The 24,012-nt window shown below is 41.8% G+C and overlaps 2 protein-coding genes across 3 annotated transcripts; both read right to left on the bottom strand.

Annotated features, from left to right (window-relative positions):
• Positions 1-38: 38 nt before the first annotated feature.
• Positions 39-1,728, bottom strand: trir (telomerase RNA component interacting RNase). 2 transcript variants are annotated; one of them, XM_061711275.1, is made up of 4 exons: positions 1,630-1,728; positions 902-1,329; positions 485-556; positions 39-398 (listed from the first exon to the last, which is right to left on the bottom strand). In XM_061711275.1, exons 2-4 carry the CDS (start codon positions 1,205-1,207, stop codon positions 291-293), a joined length of 486 nt encoding a protein of 161 aa, XP_061567259.1. In that variant the 5' UTR covers positions 1,208-1,329; positions 1,630-1,728; the 3' UTR covers positions 39-290. The 2 variants fall into 2 exon arrangements, with proteins under 2 accessions (XP_061567259.1, XP_061567258.1); XM_061711274.1 differs by having other exon boundaries at positions 1,437-1,722.
• A 3,524-nt stretch (positions 1,729-5,252) lies between these two features.
• Positions 5,253-22,313, bottom strand: LOC133421502 (protein Hook homolog 2-like). The gene is made up of 22 exons (XM_061711136.1): positions 22,118-22,313; positions 19,246-19,328; positions 18,706-18,778; positions 18,537-18,587; positions 18,310-18,442; positions 17,945-18,012; positions 17,619-17,684; positions 17,413-17,487; positions 14,392-14,558; positions 14,032-14,172; positions 12,747-12,948; positions 12,550-12,660; positions 11,629-11,716; positions 11,262-11,328; positions 10,847-10,984; positions 9,133-9,220; positions 8,580-8,614; positions 8,414-8,496; positions 8,223-8,326; positions 7,260-7,361; positions 7,114-7,185; positions 5,253-7,001 (listed from the first exon to the last, which is right to left on the bottom strand). Exons 1-22 carry the CDS (start codon positions 22,160-22,162, stop codon positions 6,873-6,875), a joined length of 2,121 nt encoding a protein of 706 aa, XP_061567120.1. The 5' UTR covers positions 22,163-22,313; the 3' UTR covers positions 5,253-6,872.
• Between the last annotated feature and the right edge of the window lie 1,699 nt (positions 22,314-24,012).

Genomic DNA, 24,012 nt, shown 5'->3' with positions numbered 1-24,012 from the left:
GTTTAAATTATAGATGCAGCAAAATAAACCAGACATGGTCAAGTTTCAAGACATGTAATAATTTGATACCAGGTTTCTCAAAAATGTATCAACACCAGAGCAAAAGAGGCAAGACAAAAAACAATTAAAAAAAAAAGATGAAAGATTGTGTCAATTATAAGCAGTTTGTGACACATTGCAGGTCGACGTGAACTGGCAGTATGAGAAGGTCCAAGTCGGCCTGCTCTCCCAGAACTTCTCACAGGTGGATTTCTCCCCCCAACAGTCACTTCATGATCCCCACTTGGAGCCTATTTGACCAGAGGCCTGGTTTTATCGTCGTCACCACACTGGTGGGCTTTGTACTTTTGCACCTCAGCCATGTACTTTAACCAAGCGTCGCTCTTGCCAGCTTCAGCCTACGGTGGGGACGGGGGAAAGGGCAGAAGTTAGTGGCTGTGGGAATTAAAACTTTACAACTCGAGCCGTCACATCCTCCACTTACGTCTGTGTCCTGTTTCTTCTTCTTCTGAACAATGCCGGTCTTTAGGAACACACCGCCTCTCCGCTTTCCCACCTGGGTTAGGGGATAGAAGACTGAAACCGTTACAGGAGCCCTTGCAGGTGGACAGCCAATGAAGGAAACTACACCAGAGCAGAGGGACTACATTCAGTCTCCTGCTGCACCATCAGTGAAACAGTTCAGGAGCATCCCAAGTCTTACTCAGATACCATTGTTGCATATCCATAACTAAAATCATCGTTCATGTATGCAAAAATGCTACTGGCAATCATAAATGATAACTATCAAGTATAACTTTAAGAGCCAGTTAGTGTAGGACTGTCATAAGAGTGGCTGGTGCTTGTATTTGGGCGTATTTAACTAGATCTATCTGATCTTACAACTGCTGAAACCCCTTACAAAGCTCGTCACAGGAGGGGCCTTCTTTTCCACTGAGGTCTGTCCTTGCTCGCTGGCCTTCTCATCTCCCCCTGATTGCGGCGTCTCCCTTTTCCTCTTCTCCTCCTCCATCTTCTTCTTGAAAATCTCCATGAAGCTGCCGTCGTTGGCGAAGGCGTTGGCGCTGCCGGCCCCCGAGGCCGCCGCCGAAGCCGCGGCGCTCGCCCCGGGCCTGGCCGGGCTGCGGCTCGGGGAGCCCGGGCTGCCGCAGCTCGAGTCCCCGCTGCTGGCGCTGCTGGCGCCGCCGCGCTGGGGCTTCCTGTCCATGGCTCCAAAGGGGACGGGGTTTTAGTGCAGACAGTCCAACGACTCAAAAGCGAGGGTTGGTTTAAGATCAAGTTGTGACTTTTGTTGCAGGAATCCTTAAAAACAGCAGACAAGCGTAGACCCTAAAAACATACAAAAAAACAAGAAATTCAGCTGCAAAGCCCGCCTCACGATGACGGGAATAAACCGATGTGAATTTTAAAAAAAGGGATCTAAAAAAATAAAGTACCAAAAAGCTTGAGTTTGCCGGGTTTTAAAGCGTCAATGTTGATGTTTTAACAAAAGCAGCTGCTAACGCGGCTAACGCCCGGCTCGATGGCTCTCAGGCGAAAAACACTCAAACTCGACCCCGCTGTCTCCCTGCGGACGCATTAACGCGTAAGACTGAATTCGTTGGGCTTGTAAAAAGATCCAGCACTTGCATGAATGTCAAGCAGGTTCGCAAATCTTCCACATCGCTCATCGACAACTTCCACCACATCAGCGTCGCTCCGCCATGCTGCCGTGACCGGGGACGCCCATAGACAGATAAACGTAGACGCCCCATCGAGAGCTGCTGCGATACGTCAACGACGCCGCCATATTGGATGTGGCAAGACTGCGCTGTAAACTAATACAAGTAAATTGACTTATTTTCATAAAGCGCCTTTCTACAAAGAAATTTACGTTTTACGTCTCATTTATTCATTCCCACACGCACTAATATACTTAGGAAACAGTTAGGCACCAAATATAATAGATACCATTTTCTCAGATGGCAAAAATAAGAACTTTATTGATCCCACATAGGCGTATTTCATGTTATATAAGCTATAGAGAACAAGGTAGTGCCAAAAAAACTATATATATCCCCCCTCACAAAAATAAGAAAAATAGAGAAACATATTTTCTCATCAACAAAACCAATTTTCAAATAACAAAATAACATATTTGAACCATTTTCAGACAATAAAATAACATTTGAACCATTTTTCAGACAATAAAATAACATTTGAACCATTTGTCAGACAATAAAACAACATGCTTATTTTTGTGAGGAGGATATATATTGTTTTTCGGCACTACCTTGTTCTTTATAGCTGATATAACATGAATTACTCCTATGTGGGATCAATAAAGTTCTTATTTTTGCCATCTGAGAAAATTAAATCTATTAACTGTTTCCCAAGTATATTAGTGCGTGTGTGAATGAATAAATGAATAAATGAGACGTAAAACGTAAATGTCTTTGTAGAAGGCGCTTTATGAAAATAAGTCCATTAACTTGTATTAGTTTACAGCGCAGACTTGCCACATCCAATATGGCGGCATCGTTGACGTATCGCAGCAGCTCTCGATGGGGCATCTACGTAAATTTGTCTATGACGCCACCGGCCTTACGTAAGCGCGCCGCCTAGCGGGCCGGACGGGAAGCGCACCTGCTGTCGCCTTGATTTACATTACATCTAAACAATGTTTTAAAAGTTGTGATTAAAGTTCTTTAAGAGTATTTAAATAGTTAATGATGCTCTACCAGTATAGAGGTAGATTTGTGTCTTAATTATTCAATAAAAAAAGATTGCTTCAATAAAAAAAAGTATATTTTCAATTAAAAAAAATTCACTTCAATCAAAAAAAATAATTTCAATTAAAGAAAAAAAAGCATTTGAATGCAAAAAAATATTTGAGACCCAAAAAATTGCATTTGAACACCTTTTTTCTTTGATTGAAAAAGTTTTTTTTATTGAAGTGGTTTTCTTTTATTTAATTTTTTTTTCTTTTTGAAGCAACTTCTTTTTTGATTAAATGATAAAGACAAAAACACAAAAAACAAGACTTCAATCAAAAAAGTTGCTTCAAACAAAAAAAAAAAATTCTATCAAAGAAAACATTTCCAATCAAAGAAAAACAGTGTTCAAATACCTTTCTGACTATAAAATTCAACCTCTAAGTTGATGTTTTAGAGAATTTTATTTATGAAATGGTTACTTGCTGGATTTAACTAATCAAAAAGGTAAGAACTTCCCATTTGAAAAGTATTTATATCTTTCAGATGACATTTAACTCCATAAATCAAAGTGATGGCTTATCTTTCCTTGAGCTGTCTTAGAAGACATCCGGAGGTGATGAAAATTAGGTTTTTTCCGGAAGGAACTGAAGCAAGCAAAAAGCAGTACTGAAACTACCATAATTTCTTTAAGAAGTGTCCAATTCTTCATTAAAACCTGGTAGGATGGTGATAAACAATATTTAGAAAGAAAGGGGTTAGAGAGGAATCTAATGATCATAGTCAGATATCACAAACATTTAGTAAAACTGAAGAAAAATCAAAAGTAGTACTCAAAGCATTGTTCAACTGTGATTTAAGATTGTTTCTACAAGCACAGCGTGAATAAAACATACTGTGTCAGGCCTAAACAGCTGTCTAGCCTTAAGAAAATCGATTATTGGAAAAAAAAAAAAAGGCTTCATATTTCTAGCAGCACAGAGGCTGGACATTGGAACGATGGAGACAAGACCACGTGGTTTCAGAATGATGCTGCACCAGGGCGAGCAGACCTGTAGATGGAGGTATGATCCAGCATGTCCAACACCTACTAAACAAGATCCTAATGGCTTAATTATTATCCAGGGCTGATTCAGGTTATATGGCCAAACATACTAAGGAATAACAAGATTGTATTTTCTTCCTTCTCTAATGACACCAGTGTACTTCATTAATAATGCCGGGACATATCCCTTGTGAGTTTGTGTCATCACGTTCATGCATGGATTGGAAGTCTCAAAGATCAGATCCAAATCCCACCGGGACACACTCAAAATTATTTTATGCAGCAGTTCATCACTGCAAGATTTGGGTGAAAAATTACAACAATTGTGTATGAAAATTAGTGCTGAAATGTAGCATAAACCTCTGGAAACGATACCACGAGAAATCAGTTCTATAAATCTTATATAAAAGATGTCAACGAACAGTGTGACTTTTTATTTACTAAAAACAGAGTTCATTGCCTCTGCAGTCACACTGATGGGCCTACTGGAGGAATGTGGGGTTCAGTGATTTAGTCCAGGACAACTGACACATGCTGAACTCCAGCTGTCACTCATCCCAGCAAAAATCAAGGGGAACTAAAGTTGCATTTTTAATGGCATAATTGCAATATACAATTCAGTCGAATTCAATTTTATCCATATAGCATTAATTACAGTTGTCTCTAGGTGGTTTCCTGACCCCCAAGCAATTATTACATAAACAATAGCTGGCAAATACTCCCCTATGGAGAAAAACCTTAAACAGTGGCAAGAAAAACTCCCCTTTAGGAGGGAAGAAACCTTGAGCAGAACCAGGATCATAAGGGGGGCCCTCCTGCCGGAGACCAGCGACAGCGGAGCTAGGCCGTTTTGAGTTTTATACACAAGTTATAATATTTTGAATTGGATTCTGAGTTTTTCGGGGACCAATGGAGTGAAGCTAACACTGGAGAGACGTGGTCTCTTCTGCTGATTCCTGTCAGCACTGGCGCTGCTGCATTTTAAATAAGCTGGAGGATATTCAGAGAATTACATGGACATCCTGCTAATAACACATTACACTAATCTAGCCTAGAAGATACAAACGCATGGACTCGTTTTTCCGAATTAACCTGGGAGAGGATGTTCCTAATCTTTGTGATATTACGGAGATGGAAAAAACACTGTTTTACAGAATTTCTAAAAGCACACCAACTAAACATCAATACTCAAAAGATGTCACCTTCAACTCTGCTCTTTTGTGTACTTTTACAGGATTTTCCTTTTGAGACCGTTTGCCAGTTACGAGGTGTACCAGTTCTGTGTGACTTGTGGAAACTGTGATAGATAAACAATACCTTCCCCACTTCACTTGGCTGTTTTGACAGTTTCACAAAGGATGTGAGAAGTTTGACTAATCAGCTCGGCTTTTCAGTAGCAACAGATCTAAAGTGTTCCCACAAGAGGAATCTGGGCTGAAAAACACCTGGTTTGGACTCCTCTCTCAGGTCTTTCTGGGAAGGTATTTAGAAAATAAATACAGCGTCAAAGTGAGTCAGCTTCATCTTTAAATCCCATTTATTTGTTGTGCAAAATGAGAACAGACAGAACTACAATTGTTTAACTTGCCTTCGGCTCCCAGTGTCAACAGCAGCTTGCTACAATCTACCCGACCTTTGTAGGATACAAGAGACTAAAGTGAACCTCTTCATACCATGCAAATGTGTCGAAATTACATATCCACACCACAAATACTATTCAAAAAAAATATGAAGGATCAGGGGAAAAAAATGCACACACACACACACACACACACACACACACACACACACACACACACACACACAACAGAATTAAGGGTCTGGAGATCATAGCACGAACACAGAAGTACAAATCACAAACTGCAGCTCTGATAATGGGATAAAGGACAAAAAAAAAACATGATTTGATTAAAAATGAAAATGGGGAGGTAGAGTTAAGGCAAATGTAGTGTATCATCAACGCGTTTTACATCACTGGCTCAAGCCTTTTATCTGGCGCTCACTTCCTGCCAGCAAACAACCAGAGAATTCCAGTGTTGCGTTCAACTTCCTTCCACTTCAGCCGTAAACGAGTCCATCAGCAGCATGAGCTTCGGCTTCGTTTCTAACTCATTAAAAAGGACCCTGGCTTTGTGTTTGTCCAGTTTTTAAAACCAGGATTCAGGCATTTCATCAGTCTAAAGAGGTTTTAGGTCCTACTCACAACCAGATACCCTGTTTAACAACTACAACAACAAAAAAAACAAAAAACCCCACATTTGCACAGATCATGTACTTGTATCAGATGCACATGAACCTCAATAATAACTTTAAATTAAACTATTTGATTCTTTTAAAAAGTAGTTTTTTTTACTGTCAGTGACATCCACAAAGGAAGTATTCAGAGAGGCACTAAGAAAACCCACCCTCCTATAGAGAAAGTGCTTTGGTGTATTCAAGTGAAATAACTAACGCTCTAATGTGTAAATTAAGTTTCAGAGACAAAGGTTTAGGTGAATACATAAGAAAAGCTCGACAGAAATCATCATACGCCCTCCACATGTTTAACATCCTACCATTTAAAACTTAAACTTCAGTTTCTGACAAAAATAAAAGCTATTACATTGAAATCAAACTAACGAAAGAAATGTGTAGTGAACTTGTCTAAACAGTCTATACATGTCGGTGCAGGAAGTGCTTGTTTTTCTCTCGCTGCAATACTTCTACAAAACACTCACCTACCACATAAAACTCTGACTAAGCCGGTTCTAGCTTACTGGATTACTTAAATATGAAATAATTAAAAAAACTAAACAAAAAAAAAGAAGAGGGTTTCAAGAAAACTAGTGAAACCAAGAGGAAAATCAGGAAAACGAGTGTCACCCTAAAAGGTGAAGAAGTCTCCTCTGTCTCCTTTAACTCCAGCTATTTCTGTTTAACTCAGTAGTACCAAACTCCTCTGAGGCTCCACAGAGAAAATGAAAAATCTTGCATCGTTACGAGCCAGCAGGGGGCAGTAGCAGCACGAGAGAAGGGGAAACCTTGAGGCACAACGATCCAGTCAACACATAAGGGCAGAAGTGCAGGCAGTTCTGATGCAGCAGATCAAGTCGTCCCCCCTTTGATTCATGTCAGAGCTGCGTCCTGCCTGTGGATCATCTCGGGTGGTGTCGGATCAGGCCTCTCCTGGCGTTGGTGGACTGTCTCTGCTGCGCCAGGAAGGACATGGCCTGGTTGGAGGAACCCTGTCGCTCGCCAGACACTTTCTGATGCAAAGCCATTCCCTGAGACGGAAGGGTGAGAAGGTGGAGGAAGCGGGATGGGAAAGTGACTGATCAGATTTGAAAATTAAGAGCCAGAATGTCTTTGTGCATCCAAAACAACAGAAACACTCACCATGTTGTACCATGCACTGATGATGAGCTTCTCCTCCAGGTCGTGCCGGGCTCTGCTCTTTTCATAGTCATGCTGTAAGAAAAACATCATCATGTATTGGCGAGCTCTAAAGATCTGGGGGAATGGTTCCAGTGTCGGCTGCAAACCTCCAGATGATGGATCTTTTTCTGCTTCTCCGTTAGCTGATTTTTCAGAGCTTGGACGTCAGGAGTCGCCGGCTGCTGCTTGGGATCCAGAGTTTTGATCACCTGCAGACAGGGAGAACATTTCTAAAAAAGAAAAACAAAAAGAGCCCTCCACTGACTTAAGACTGTTCTCCGAGAGACATATTTTAGCTGAACAGTAAGATTTAAACAGCTAACCACAACCCCTGATCTGTATTCAAACTGGAAGTAAGGCATGTTTCACCAAAGGAAGCGTGTTTACGGCAACATCAAAGCTCACTAACCAATCAGATCAAAAAAAGCATGACACACTCTTTCTTTGACCTTGTTTTTGTTCACTTGTAAGAAAAAACAAAATATTGCTGGTGTAGGTTACTCTGGGGGCATTTGGAAAAACTTCCAGTCAGTGGATCTTGTACATATTCTTGGAAATAAACATCAAACATGAACAAACACAAACAAATACTGCCGTCGCACCATAAGTAGGGACGTGTATTGTGTTTTGGCCACAAAGTAAGAGCTTGAAGTCTGGCAACATGGATGTTTGCACAATTCACAAGGAAATCCATCTGCCTTACGAACTCAGCTGCAAACTATTCAGCAGTTAAAACCCTACATCAAACACACGGACAAATATTTTGCCTCAGATATGTTTTATCAGTGTTTTACCTTCACAAAGTGTTTACAGTGCAGGTGAAAGAGGTGGAGATGCGTCAAACAAACTAGCTGCTACATCAGGCCTTTTTGAAGCATTTAGTTGGTGTTGATGTGAAAAACAAAATAATTAAAAAAAAAAATCTCAGATTCTACATTATATTGGTTTCATCTGTGTAGGATTTAAATAGTTTGCAGTCACTGCGTTAAACAGTGAACGGGCGGTGCTTCTCTGAAGGTGAAGCTGGCGTCTCATCCTGGGCGGTGTGTACTTTGTCGACATGGACTGACCGTTCTGGCCTTCTCCACATAGCGCTTGCATCTGTCCTCCATCTGTTTCATGTCCTCATCTTTCTTACGGAGGATCTCCTGGAGTTCATCTATTTTCTTGGCCACTAAGAAGAAAAAAAAAAGACTTCACTTTTAGAAGGAGAGAGAGAACATGGACACAGAGATGGAGCGGCTGAAATGACGTCTCTCACTGCTGTTGTCCACTTTGGGCTCCAGGTCATCAATGACTTCTTTCTTCTTCTGGAGGTCTGAGTGCGCTTCGTGGAGTTTCTCTCTGAAAACAGTCGCACATTTAAATTAAGTCGAGTTGGTTTGAAACTCCTAAAGATGGTCGAGCAGCGGTAATAAAGTACTCACAAATGCTCTTCAAGCTTCTTCTTCAATAAAGAGGACTTTAGGGAAACAAAAAAGAGAGAAGAATTGATTAAATTAAAAATCACATCCTTTTTTAAAAAGGCTCACATGGAAAAAAAAAAAAGGACGGTATAAAAGCAGTGAAAGTCAAGCTTTTTTTAAGGCAGGTAAATCATGGGCCAGGTGGAGAGAGGCTGGGCCGTACTTACAATGGCCTGATTTTTGGCCGAGGTGACGGATTGGGGCAGGCGGAGAGAGACAGACAGAGAGGGCAGACGTTAACGGGGAGTCACCACAGCAAACATGGGTTAAAGTCCCACACAGCACGTATCACAAACTAAGAGAAACAACATGCGGCCCTCAAACGCCAAGTGTTTTTAACATCAGTATCCTCAGTGTGCCAGACAAACGCTGTGTTGTTGCAGGTTCAATTACAGATTATATGCATATTAATACTGGTGTCAACTGCTTTCACTGTCACACTGATTATAGTAAAACCTTTTGCTACAAAAGGAGACGTGCATGAGGAGAGAAGGGAAGACTTTATCCGACTCACGTCCTCATTCTTGCTGTCCTGCTCTTGCTGGGCCTTCTGAAGCTCCTCCACCTGAGAACGCAGCTCAGAGATCTGCTGCTGGTTCAACCTTGAAAGACGGGGAAGGGACGGGGTTAGAAAGGAAACGTGCAGTACAGGGAGGGGGGACGACCGAAACAGAGAGAGGTTTATAGTGAAGAGGCGTGAACCAACGCGAGGTGCTTCGTAGGGCTGCAACGATTCGTCGACGTTGTCGACAAAAATCGATAATCAAAATTGTCGACAATGAATTCCATTGTCGACAATTGTCGCCAGACGTGTTTTTCCAATGGAGTGAGGCATCTCACTTCAATACAATCTCTGCGTCTCTGCCGAGCGGTAGCGGTTAAACAAAAATGACGGCGTCCTGTACAGCAGCTGCATGTAACAAAACTTCAAAAGTTTGGGAGCATTTTAGCCTCGATACGATGAATAAAAAGATGACTTGCAAGGTTTGCAAAGCATGCTTATCACGGGAGCACGTCGGTAATGCACGAGCATTTGAAGAGAAAGCACGTCGGACAATTGAATGAAATGGACTCGCCTTGGTAAGATATTAAGCGTATTTTGGCTTTAAGCTAATTTTGGCTTTAAAGGAGAGCTTTAAGGTTATGCCTGACTGTGCTTGAGAAAATCATTTTCAATTAAATGCACGCAGACCGAAAAAGAGCCACCATGGACCCCTTTCTGCAAAAGAAGCAGACGTGTTCCTGCAACAGGCGACTGCTCTCACTCAGTCAATACTGCAGCTGATCTGTGATATGAGCAGCTCTCCATGGTTGATGGTGACGGGTTTCAACAAATGATGCACCAGTTCAACATCCTGCCATTCAGAACCCATTTCACCATCTTGATGGAGAAAAAATATGAGACGTTTTATTTTATTCTTTATATAACACAATTGCCTGTCCTTAAAAAATAAAAAATAATGGCCAGAGGTTTAAAAAAAACCTGTCCTTGGTTTTAGATAGGACATTTTATTTACTTCTTGTATAAACAGCAGCAAAGTTGAATAAAATATCTATTTTTCATTGAAGTACCCATCTTTCTCGTGTTTATTATCATTTGCCACATAATTAAAGCAACCTCATACTAAAGTTAAGAAAAAATTACTAATTATCCGATTAGTCGACTAATCGTTTCAAGAGTCGGTGACTAGTCGACTATTAAAATAGTCTTTAGTTGCAGCCCTAGTACTTCGTCCACATTGTGAAAGATGAAAGTGAAGTTCTGAAGCAGCACTTCTGGATGTCAGTACAGCGTCACGTGTTATCATGTGTGTCTGCTGCGGTCGGCTCTCAGCTGTCCCAGCAAGCGTGACGCCTGGCCGTTCCCCGCTCTGCACGACTGAGCATGCTCACTCCGCTCCTCTCCTCGTTACCGAGGATGCTTCCCACACCCTTGGCCTGGTGTGGTAATAGACACACACACCGAGTCCACCCACATGTCCACATGCCCACAGGCATGTAAACACACACACACAGTGGAGGGACAATCTGGCTTTCTGCTGTCTGTCCTCCAGCCCAGCCCACACAGCTCCACGGAACACACAGTCCAGAGGGTGAGTTGACATTTAGGCAGATATCACTCCTCCTCTCAGCCAAACCGACAGCTTAAAGTCCAGGAACGCACAATATGGTGGCCCTGGAGGAGAGAGGCTGTTTAACGCCGCCCTCCCCTAGTTGGATCCTCCTACCTGTTCTGAGTTTCCAGGCTGTTCTTGCTGCGCTGAGCCTCCTCCAGCTCAGTCTCAACCTCCACAACTTTCTGTCTGTAGGTCTCTTCCTGAACGCATAACATCTTGTTTTCACTCTGCAGACGGACCACCGTCTCCCTGTCAACGATGAGGGAAAAGAAGGACAAAAAGGTTAAGGGAACAAATGGACCAGACAACGCCCGGAGGCCAAACGTGCCATGTGTCACTATTTCATTGGACAACTGTACATTTGACTTCTAAAAATAAACTTTTAGGGGGCTGCGTCTATGAAATGAGTTCAGAGCCCAAGCGAGCTTGAAATAGTTACGCCGTGGCAAGCATGGCACTAATTTGGGAGAGCTGCCCTGCATACAACACACACATATAACATATGATAACATAAAAAAGGTCATACGTGATCTCAGTTGGCATAATCTCTGCAGCGAGGTTTCCCACCGCGACTCCACTGTCACACATGTCGCCTGAAGAGAGAACGAGAAAGTGCTTATAGTTATTAAAAACAGGCATATTGTCAACCTTTTTCCTGTGGAATAAATTATTCGTTTGATACTCTCAATGTTTCTAGTGTTCTAGTTGTCAGTCATTATTTGTTTTATTTCATTTAATGCTTTCTTCTTTCCCTTTAGCTCTAAAAATAAAACGTTCCCAGACAAATGTTCAACCATCCAGCTTGCTGGACTTGTTAAGAGTAAAATACATTCAAGCGTCATCGCTTTTCATGATAAACAGCTGGCTTATCTGCGTCATTAAGAGCCGCTCACCTGCTCCACTCAGACCTCTCTGCTGCACCTGTGCACACCTGAGCTCATCATTAGTCTCCCGAAGTGTGTCTCTCTCTGAGATCAGACGCTACAGAAAAAAACAACAACAATCCAACATAAGCTTCAGCTGCAGTTTAAAGTATAAAGTATAAAAACAGAGAAAAGTCATCTCATTTTTGCTGGAAAATTTTACTTGATGTTTTAGTAAACTCAACAGATCAGAGGTCACTTTTAGATTTTAGCCAAATTAGGATTTTTTTTTATCTTGCGTCTTGAGGAGCAAACTGAGTGGGTCTGATTAGTATCACGAGCCAGTATTAATGCACATAACAAGCAAGTGCTTTATGTATTAATTAGGGCTGTTAAACGATTCATTTTTTAAAATCGCGATTAATCGCATGTTGTACATAGTTAACTCGCGATTAATCGCATATTAATCGCACATTTATTCACACATCTTTTGCTGTTATAAATTACCTTAAGGTCTTTTTTTAATGTTTTTAATACTGTTAACAACATGAAGCGGCTGCGCTGCGCTCTCTGCATCGGTCGTGTTTGGATGTAAGTGAGACTCGACGTACTTCGATGGTAATTCATTTCAAATCACACATGCAAATAACTTTAGTCTTGTCCAGCGAACCATCTGGCATCTTTTTGAAAGTGAACTAGCCGTTCAAAAGTCCCTTTTCATTCTCCATCTTTCAGTTCACCATACTTTTCCTCAGGCTACGGGTGCCGTCGAGCGCCAGAACTTATATAATGCTCTTTTTTTTTTATCCTGCGCGTTAAAAAAAATTGTCGGCGTTAAGAGGACGATAAGTTAACGCGTTAACTTTGACAGCCTTAGTATTAATGCGTGATTCTTTAAAGCAGCCCCACTGTAACCCAAGTCAATCATGACGAAAGCCTGCTATAACTCACTTCCTTCTCCTTCAGCAGCGCATCATATTTGTCATTGAGGTTCTTGTACTCAAACTGCCACTTCTCAGCTTTCATGGCCTCTGTTGAGTGCTTGCTGTGGAGCTCGTGAGCCTGGAGGTCAGAGATCATACAAGTCATCGTTCTGTAAAACCCGACCCGTCATCCTGCCCCCGTCTCCGTCCATTCCCCCAGCTCACCTGTCTCTTGTAGGTGTCCAGCTGGTTGCGGACGGCGTTGGCCCTGCGCAGCTCCTCCTCCAACTCACAGGTGCGCTGCATATACACGGTGTTTCGTTCCTCCAGGAGGCGCACCTGCCTGCGCAGGTCGCCCAGATCCTCCAGCTTCCTCTTGTACGTCTCCACTAGCGCTTCCAGCTGGTTCACCCGGTCCGACGAGTGTCTGAAGTGCAGGAAGGTAGAGTGTGGGAGGGGCCGGGCACAAGGATGCTTGTGTTTTTTGTCCGGATATGTACTTAACGACTCAGAAACCACATTGCAACTGGGACTTGATTGTTAAGATGATTTATAGGTGGATGAACTTCATTATAATACACCACTTGATTGAATCTCTGCATGTACTGTAGCCAGTACTCGAGTTGAGGGGGGATGGCATCCCCCCCTGAAATAAAAACGGTCAAAATCATCCCCCCAATAAAACTGCCATCCCCCCTTTCCATCCCTTATGTCATTTCATCAATGAATGTGGTTTTACTGATATTTCAACATTTAGAGTCATCACCAGAAAAATAACTTATTTGACAATTTTCACCTGTTTCAAGTTAATTTTCACTTGAAATAAGTAGGAAAATCTGCCAGTGGGACAAGATTTATCTTCTTATTACAAGCAAAAAAAAATCTTGTTCCCTTACAGATTTTTCTACTTATTTCAAGTGAAAATCTACTTGAAACAGGTGGAAATTGTTGTTTTTTCCAGTGATGAGTCTTGTTTTAAGTGTAATGAGATTTTTTTGACTAAAAATTAGACATTTTAACTAGAAATAAGACAAATATTTTTAAGATTTAGAGTTTTTGCAGTGATCCATTTTACTTATCCTGTGAAGGACAGAGTCATATTGATAAGTTCAGAAAACTGTTTTTAATTGTTGTGTTTTGATGTATTTGATGTAAGTCCAGTGGATATTTAAAGCTTACAGAAGGCTGCATTTAACTGCTGCTATGTAATTCCTGCAGTATTTCTGCAGGTGCTTTGGTCAGTGCTATTATTTGTAATATAATATTTGTAATCAGCACAAATGATCTGTCCCCAAATAATAAAATCCACCATCCCCCCTGATTTCTTTTTACAACTCGAGTACTGACTGTAGCCCCTTCTTTTATTTTCACAGCCACGTTTGAATAACCAGTGACAGAATGATGAAACCATCAATGTTTCTCATGTTACTACCGTGACCAGCGTTTTGGCATGCACGACCAATCGAGCTTTAAGGTGGAGCATGCCGAGGAGTGTCAGAGCTGCTCTCACCTGAGAATGTCCATCTCGTCTTTGAGGGTCTGGGCCTCCTGGGCCAAGCTCGTCAGCTCCTCATTACGTTGCTGCAAGTCGCCAGCCTCGCGCTCCAGTATCTCTGCTCGCACTCGAATGTCATCTCGGCTGTTCTCCAATCTGACATAAGCAGTTGTTTATGCAAGTGTGAGAGCTTATTGTAAAACATTGAAGGAAGCAAAATGATTCACAAGCATCGTAGTGTCAAATACTTTGAGAACTAACAACACTACATGTTCTTGTTTTTTTCTTAGTTAGCATGTGACTTAAAGTCTGAAAAAAGGTCTGGAGTTGTTTCCCTGGTCTAATCAATATCTCCCTTGTGTTAATCACTTGTACCTGTAGTTTTCCTCCTGGAGCTGCTCCATCTGACTCTGCAGCAGCAGCAGCTTCTTGCCGGTGATGGCGGTGGTGGAGACGTCCAGAGAGTCAAAGCGGCTGAGCTTCTCCTTCAGGGAGCAAATCTCCGCCTGTAGTGAGGACTTCTCCTCCAGAGTTAGTGACAACTGTTAGAGGGGCAGAGACAAGCAGAGCACCGTCACCGCAAAGACTAAGCAGTACAAAACGTAGTCATGGGAGGAAAATAAAAAAGGTCAATACATAATGAACATGGATCAAAAGCAGAAAAAATTATCAAGATCATGAGTATTTAAAAAGTAATAGTTCAAGAAACATGCATGAAAAAGCCACCGTGCTGGACGATGATGGGCGTAAAGGGGAAGGAACACAACGCAGGGGCACACTTCTGACGTTAGTGAAAAGAGGACTTTAAACACATGCTTTGTTCCCATTTCACATGTTCTGTTGTGAAAAAAAAGCTCATTGATCAGCTGATTTGCAGCGTTTTTCTCAGGCAGATCCTCATTGGTGCAGTTGTTTTAGCCCTAAGGGTGCGCTTCATGATATAAATAGACAAACATGCGTGGCTCATTTGAGGCCAACGAGTTATACTGGCGATATTGTAAGTGGATCGCTCGAGGGGGAAAGTTTTAAACTCTGGGTGTTGAATATGGTTGAACAGAAAAAAGGGACATGATTTAATAAAGTTCAATTTGTCCCTGGCTTTACAATTTAATTTGCGAATTATTTGTGTCGGACATTTTTAGGTTTTTTAAATACCCGACTTGTTTCGGCAAAAAAAATGTCTTGTCCGGAAAAAAGAATTAGCAAATTAAAGAAATAGGGACAGTTACGTTCCCAAAGGCTTTCCCTCCAACTATTATAAAAAGGGGAAGTTTCCCCTTTCCTACAGACGTATTTCCAGTTTAAAATACTGCAAACCCCAGACTGAACTTTAAGGACAGATTGCAAGCTACAGCTCTGGCCCAGTAACAGTAAATAGCTACTAAACACCAATGACTAATCACCAACGCGTGGGCTGAGTAAGTAAACAACCAGGTGGGCTGAGAGCAGTACACATTATTGTTGGCTACTGCTCCGTCCCAAGGCAACGTGTCAGTTTTATCTTGATGTTATGCAATTATCGACTAGAATGTATCTGAAACCAACTTAGTCCATTCTCAGTCGGGAATGCAAAAGCAAGCTAAGAGAACAGAGTGTTTCCTGCGGGCTGATCAATACAGGTTCAAAGCACAAAAGCACCACAAGTACAACAAACAATGTACAGCAAAACGAGGCCTCGGAAGTTTCTCCAAGTCAGTAAACAGAAAAAGGGGATGGAACTGAGTTTTACCAAACTTCAGACACCACTATCCCCCATTTCAATTCAAATCTGATGATTTTCAGCCCTTTTGATATCACACAGGTCCGTGGTAAGTCTTTGAGGAATGCGCATACATTTATCCAAAAGATATTTGTATTTAGAATATTTATCTTTATATTATGGTCCTCACATGGGCTGCTGTGCAGCAGCATCAGTTTAGTTTGTTTAGAGTCAAGCTCCAAAGCAGAGAGGATGAAACATTGAACTGTATCAATGACCAACAATTAAATCAATGCTATTCAAGAAGAGCAGAAGATTTTGGATCAAGGCCAGTAAAAGAGGAGAACTGACGTACCACGAGTTGCAAAGACAAAGGGTCTGCAGAAATGTAAAAATGAAAAATTGTGATCCTTTGCTATCCCGCCTCTCTTTCATAATTACAGAAAGAACAAAACTATAGGCAGGAAGAGTTATACGCATGCAGATATTTGTTTAAAAACAGAGCTTCTTGATCACATGTAAACCGGCAGCAAAAGTAGAATATGACTGGTTTGTTATAACCTTCTTCTAAGTCACAACATTAAACATTCAGAGTATTGGTGGAAAAAGTTAAGTGGTGCCATCAATTAATTACTTCAAGGAAAGAGAGTTTCCACATCTGTAGTCTGATTAATGAAATGAGTTAAGAAGCGTCTTCAATAAAACACTCAGACATTTTAAATTTACTCTCCATAAGAAACATCTGCTGACGTGAGCCATGCCCCCAAAACAACAAAAACAAAACAAAAAGAGATCTCTGAAGACATACCGGTACAAAAGTAGCTGACCTCAAAGTGATACGGCTTCAATCAGTTCCAAGTTAAATCAACTTCCTAAACACGGACAAACTTTAGTTCTGTGGATACTCTTCCTCCCAGCCAAGATGTCTCCAAAAGACACAACAAAGAATAATCAGTGAGCTAAAGAAAGATCTGGAAGTAACAGATAAATGCTTGACGACATCACGGGAACTTGCAGACATCTGTGTTCATGGCTCTATCATACAAAGTCCCTGAAAACAGCAGGGTGTCTCCAAACAAAGACTGCTGCACGCCTCAAGGTTGCCAAGAGGACCGTGGCAACCTGCAGAGCAAACTGAATAACGGGCTGTTTTTATGCGGCATTTAGAGAAAAATAAAAAGGTTGCACATGTCAAATTGGAAGGAAATCATCTTAACTGTATGTTTTCAGCAGTTATGCATCTCATCTTAATACACAAAATCTTAAAGTACTCAAGAGTGTTATCATGTTAAATAATGAGCCCTTTATTAAACTCATGTTTTTTCTCTATAGAATTTCTGGAAACCTTATTCATTACATCACACTTGTTGTTGGGGTTTTCAAGTTTCATCAGAAACGACTACACAAGGATTCATTTCCCTTCAGGGATTAATAAAGTATGTTGAACTGAAGGGTTACAACTTCAAGACAGTTGATCTGGAACAGTGGTCTCCAACCCCGGTCCTGGGGGGGAGCCATGTTTCCCTGCTTCAACACAACCCTGACAGACATGACTGCCATTAACAAGAGTTGTGTAGCCCCTGATGACAAACTGATGAGTATTTTTAGAATCAGGTGTGTTGATGCAGGGAACCGTCTAAAAACACGCAGAACCAGCGGTGGCGACCCCTGACCTAGAGGGAGGGAAACCAACCAACCTGACGTTCGAAGTCTCGACAACGCTGGCTCAGGTTGTCGTCTGAATCCTCACTTAGAAAATAATACTTCCTGGACTGCAAACACAGAGCGTGTGGAGACATGTCAAACTCATTGCAGCAGCAGAAAGCAAAAACAAAGTAGCTTAAAATAGATTTGCTGAGTGCAGAGCAATAACTCAAGTGGAGGAATGAATGTTGAGTTTCACCTGGTAGTCAAAGTCCCCATATGTCTCTGGGCTTCCTGGTTCAGATGAAGGCTCCTTTGCTAAAAGCTAAAACAAGAAAGGGGGTAAAATAATGACAGTTAGGTAAAATTACAAGGGAGGGGAATAAAACGTTATGCTGCATTAAGGAAGGTTTTTTTGGGGGTGGAGGGGATCTAGATATCCTTTTATTTGAAGACAATGATCTTAAGGTCTATTTCCTATCCACTCCTACTGCACTGGCTTATCTTATGTTATTTGATTGATACCCATTGAAAGGAGCTGAATTGATAAAAAGGCCAAAAAAGGGTAAGAAAGGAAGCTCTCACCTCCTGAATGGCTGTCATCACAACATGCTGGACAGATTCCTCAAGCGTCATAATCTGCTGGATTTGCTCTGCAAAAAAACAACAACAAAAGAAATAAATAAAAAAAAAAAAAACAGTGAACACAAACACACCCCTCAAAACCGAACTGGCTGAGTTTCCCTTTATCAGAAAAACAGTGCTTACTGTGCTAAAGTACATACAAGTGATTGTTTTTTAAGTCTTCTGGATGATAATGTGTAAAACAGCATGTGCTCAGTTTAATAACTTGTGTTCTTCGTTCAATTACATTTTCAGAACATCACAGATGATATTTCATGCCTCAATACATGTCCTTTATTTTCTTCCTCTTCCATCAGACAGCGTACCTTGTTTCTTCTCACAGCTGACAGCACAACCCAATACGAGTTGGACCAGCTTGCCCAATTCAGTGACATCTCCCATTTCCCCTATCAGGTTAATGTCTGGTAGGTGCCGATCAGACACCTGGTGACCGAGCACCTGATTATGGCAGAAAGTGAGACATTAGATAATAATCACGAGCAAAGCTGCAAGCAGGGGGTGTCGAAGAAGTAGAAATGGTAACATTTCTTACATCGTGATAATATTCCAGCATGCTTTTGAGAATCTTTTTCAAGTTGCTGACCTGAAAAGCATGAAACAACAGTTACTGCCTTGAAACTCATTTTAATCAAGAAAAAGGAAGTAAAAAAAAACATATTTTTTAAGGGTATTCTGTCAAGTCCTGTTGTTTCAAAAATTACCTTGAGGCGCCAGTTGGCCCCGCTCTCCTCCTTGATGCTGCCTAACCATGTCTCATTAAACCAAGAGTGGTCTCTGGTAATGAGAACAGAGATGAAGAAACAATACATCTCTAGATATCAAGATTCACAGGAGGCCTTAGGGCAAAGCAGAGCTCAGCCTCTGTTCTCCCAAGCACAATGACTGAGTACGACTGTTCATTACAGTTGCACGACATGAAAAAGGATCTTAAAACAGTTCAAGTGGATTAAAAAGCAAAACATATTGTTTGATTTAGTTTTGTTCTTTAACAGTTATTATAAATACAGAACGTCAAACTAGAAAGGCGATGAGGTCAAACAGAATCGCTTTACACAAAATAAGACTTTTGCCTGAAGCCCCGAAGGACGCAAACTGGACAAACACAAGATAAGATAAACTCATACCCACACTTTAGCATAGATAATAATAGGCTTGTGTCCAATCCACAAGGCAACATGGTGAAACCACAAATCACACGGTTGATGTTAAACAGGACTATGACATTAACAACATATGCTTACATTCTGTGCAGTACATGTGCGATGGCCACGCCGCCCGTGAGGTCGTACTTGCAGTTGCATGACGGCACCTGAAATGTCTGCAACTGAGAGTCAAAATGCTAAGGGTTAGCCATTAAACAAGTAACTTTCAGCAAAACAATGTCACCTTTTATTTATATGACACACATCAAATATTTTATTTAGCATTTACTGTGTCACAAATATAACTGTCGGAACAGATAATTGTTCATGCTTGTGTTAAATGAGTGACTTCAGTCTCAATGTTTATCAAAAGTCCCTTTATACATAAGTAATGAGGGTTGAAATCTACTTCGATACAACTGCAAAGTTGTCTGGACTCTTGGCTGATAATGCTGGGAACATGAAATTACACAAATGCATAAATTGGTCATTTCCATACTTATGTTGCAGGAATCTCCATGCAACCACAGATACCCAGTTTACCATCTAGCAGTCTAATTTAAGGGCCAATCCCAATGTTCACCCTACTTTCTACCACTTCACCCTCAAAATGAAGCCACAGGCATAGGGCCCTTGTAATGTTCCCTAGGGATTGGGACACCACTTGCTACGTCACTGTGTGGTTTACGTTCTGGTACGTAAGCGACTGTGTAGTTACGTTTGCACAAACGTTACACCATATCAGGAAGCCCAGAGCTAAAAGCTGTTTTAATTTCCGCTGTAGCGCTGTTAATATGCCACTTTAAGTTTTAATTTTTTTTTCCAGCCGTAAAAGTAACCGTTAAGATCCCCAACCTGGGCTCAGTTTATCCAAATAACGCCTGTTAAGAAATTTGCTCCGATGTTTTCGGGGATGAGAATAATAATAATTTCAATTTATATAGCGCTTTTCACCTGAAGCGACATAACGCAAAGCCTAGCTACTAAATAAGATAAAGTTGTGGGTAGCAAAAAAAAAAAAGAAGAGCCGCCGGCTCGGGAGCAGCAGCTGGTTCCGCGTTAAATCAACGTAGAGCCTACGGCGTAGGGTACGGTGTATCCTACGCCGTAGGCTCTGCGTTGGTGTAACGCGGAACCATAAATCAGCCTTTATTCTGATAAGATCTGAAAAAAACTTTGCAACAACAAGCAAGCGAGGGATTATATACATTCACTGAGTGAATATTATGAAAGTAAAATATATGTTTCTCGCTAGAAATTTAATCAAAACGCATTTTTATGCAGGACCTAACTCAAAATATTGATTTTATTCACTAAAAATTAGAAATGTCAGCCATGTTTTTTTGTTTGATTCAGTCTGCAAATGATGACGTAAAGCATTCTGGGAAATTTTCTCAGGCCCTCGGTCGGCAAGTCAGCATCTGAAATCCCTCGCTGTGAAGGACTAGATTCATACACACTAACCCTCGTTATGTCCACTACCCCTAGGTGAAAAGAGGAATTGGGACACCACTACCCTCACGGGAATGTGCAAAATTTAGGGGTAGGGCTGAAAAGTAGGGCTAGGGGGGGGATTGGGACTGGCCCTAAGACTGCAACAAACTGAACTACCCCACTTCTCATGTCCCGTCCGAGCTTCTAAGTGACAGAGAGAAGAGGATCCGACTGCAGGCTTTGGTGAAAGTGAAACTGCACTTTAAACTGGAAAAACATGAGTGGCTTGGGTTAGGGCAGGGGTGGCCAATCCTGGTCCTCGAGGGCCCCTATCCAAAATGTTTTAGATGTTTCCCTGCTTCAGCACACCCTGATACAAGTACCTGTGTCAACAACAGAATTGTGCAGACCTTGGTGACAAGTTAATGAGGACTATTAATTTGAATCAGATGTGTTGGTGCAGGGAAACATCTAAAACATGCTGGATAGGGGCTCTCGAGGACCAGGATACCCCTGGGTAAGGGTGATTTATCAGGGCAAGGTGCTGGTGGAGAAGAGGTCAGACATCTACAGGGGGCCCCACGTCCCCCCCAGTGAGCAGCCAGAGAAGACCTGCAACGTGTTTATATAGACTATGCCCGTACAGATTTAGGAAAAGCACATGCTACTTTATTTATTCATTTAGCTAACAGACCACTCCAAACGTTAAAAAAAGGTTAAAAAAAAGACAAAAGTATGCCAGCCCCAGACCAGGAAACTGAAATGTCCACTCCTGCAGCACTTACACACACCAAATTTTCCAGTTTCACCCCAATAATGACTCTTTTTTCCCTCTTTAAGCTTTGTATTGTTCCATAATCATACTTATTTTTACATGAGACTATTTCCAAAAGCTATAAACTAAACCTTTTTACGCTTCAAGTAGCTGTTGTTCGTGTGAGTAATGTAATTAGTCTCTCTTAACACATCCTAAATAACCAAAGCTAAAACAGTGATGGATTACAGACTTAACACGCTATTAATATAGGTTGGTGTTTCACCCCCCACCCCTACCATGAAAATGTGCCAGGCAGGTGGATTTACCTTGATCTGGAGAAGACACATCACCATGTTGGAAGCCTAATAATAATAATAAAAGTGTGACTGCAGAGCCCTGCAGCTCTGCTATGGAGGTTTGTTTGTGTAACAACTTTTCTGACCACCGACACTAAACTTACAACACATCTAAAGCCAGTTAGCTAGTGAAGGCTATTGGCCACATGTGTCCAGCTCGCCAGGATTGTGTGAGTTGACAAAGTCTGCAAAGCAGGAGTTAGAAGGTGGGCCCTTCAGAAAGTAAAGGCTGATTTATGGTTCCGCGTTACACCAACGCGTAGCCTACGTTGTAAGTTACGCGTCGACGCGTATTCTACGCCGTAGCCTACGTGCGTCAGTTTAACGCGGGACCATAAATCAGGCTCTACCCCGTCTCTGGTTCATTAGGACACCTGCCGTCTCCTGCTAGCCGCGGCGGTAGCCTTGCTCCCTCCAAACTTACCCACGTCAACAGCGAGTCGCACAGCTTTGCTTTATCCAGACTCATTGTGCTGAGCGAGGCGACACGGCAGGAGCGACCGGGTTTGCCTTCACGACTTGTTTTCCCCAGAAGTTGGTGAGTGACTCCAGCCCCGTCCACGTCAGGCTCTACCCGGGCATGGCCTCCTCCGCTGCTGCTGCCGCTGCTGCTTTGCGTTTCCTCTGTTATCCCCGCGGGCTTCCGTACAGGGGGCGTTGCCATGGAGACGGGTCAGGTTAGGTTAGGCGAGAGACGTTCAATAAACAGTTTATACTGTATACTGTATAGAGGATCTTTGGTTAAGCGCACCTGGAAAATGGCAAAATAATAGTAATAATTATGAGAATAAATAAATAAAATAAAATAAATAAATATTGTTGAGTTTAAAGTGCTATTTTTAAATGTTTATTTTCAGTCATCCAGAACTGGTAGGCAGGTATCCAGACTTGTATCTATCTATCTATCTATCTATCTATCTATCTATCTATCTATCTATCTATCTATCTATCTATCTATCTATCTATCTATCTATCTATCTATCTATCTATCTATCTATCTATCTATCTATCTATCTATCTATCTATCTATCTATCTATCTATCCATGCATCCATCCATCCATCTATCCATCCATATGTGTGTGTGTGTGTGTGTGTGTGTGTGTGTGTATAAATATAATGTAATTTTACATACACATATACATATATATATATTATATATATATATATGTGTGTGTAACATTACTAGTTCTCGGGCCCCCGTCCTGCATGTTGCCTTGTGTCAACACACCTGATTGTAATTTATGGTCCTCATAAGCTTATCATTATGGTCTGTACGAGTCTGTTGATGACACAGCTACTTGTATCACGGTGTGCTGAAGCAGGGTAGCATCTATTCTACAGGACAGGCCTGAGGACGTGAATTGAACAACACTGATCTAACTGAAGCCAGCCCTGAAGTAACAGGAAGTGCAGTTCATCAACTGACCACTGGGGGCAGGCCCCAAAAGTGAGTCCATCTCCACTGTCTCCTACGTTTAAACGTCCAACTTTGCAGCAGTAATATACATCTTTACAGCCTTGTTCAGAAACCTGGTCTTCATAGCTAGATTTTAAATTCATGACTACCGTGTGTGTGTGTGTGTGTGTGTGTGTGTGTGTGTGTGTGTGTGCGTGTGTGTGTGTGTGTGTGTGTGTGTGTGTGTGTGTGTGTGTGTGTGTGTGGCTTAGTTAGTCATGGCATCCTCAACAGTCATCCGCATGCTACAAAGCTAAGCTAGGCAGTTAGCACTAACCCAGCATCAGCTCAACACAAAGGTAATTTCTGATTTTTCTACCAAACCAATATCTGATGTCCGTAGCTACGTCAGCACTGCAGCTTCCATGCTCTGGATTGGCTGAGCTGAGCTGGTAGCCACGGCTAACTCTGGCCGCTTGAGGTAGGTGTGTTACAGTAAACTTTCCTATTTGCTTCATGGTGCCACGCAGTGCGAGGAAAAAGAGGCTTCAAAACCGCTTCTTAGAAAACCTGCGGATGACATCATGATAGTCTGACCAATAATTTACAGTCTATGGGCGACACAAAGGACCTCTGGCTATTTTAGCTCCTTGTGTTCCCCTTTGGTGTGGAGGTTAAGTCGCTTTTACGATGCCGTCTAAGATTCACTTTTATTTGGTCTGTTGTCACGCTCCCATTTTCTCTTCTGTAATTACTTTCTCAAGTCAGTCCGCTTTGTCTAAAACGTCTACATTAACCCTGTGAGCTTGACCGATGTTGGCGAATTACGTAGTGCCATAAAACAATAGACAGATGTCTCACTGGGATCCTGGCTGGCAGAAATACAGTTTTATCAAGAGCCGTCATTTTAAAACAATACAAA

Source organism: Cololabis saira, chromosome 21 (genome assembly GCF_033807715.1).
Source record: "Cololabis saira isolate AMF1-May2022 chromosome 21, fColSai1.1, whole genome shotgun sequence".
Classification (NCBI taxonomy): domain Eukaryota; kingdom Metazoa; phylum Chordata; class Actinopteri; order Beloniformes; family Belonidae; genus Cololabis; species Cololabis saira.
This window is presented reverse-complemented; position numbering and strand designations above follow the sequence as displayed.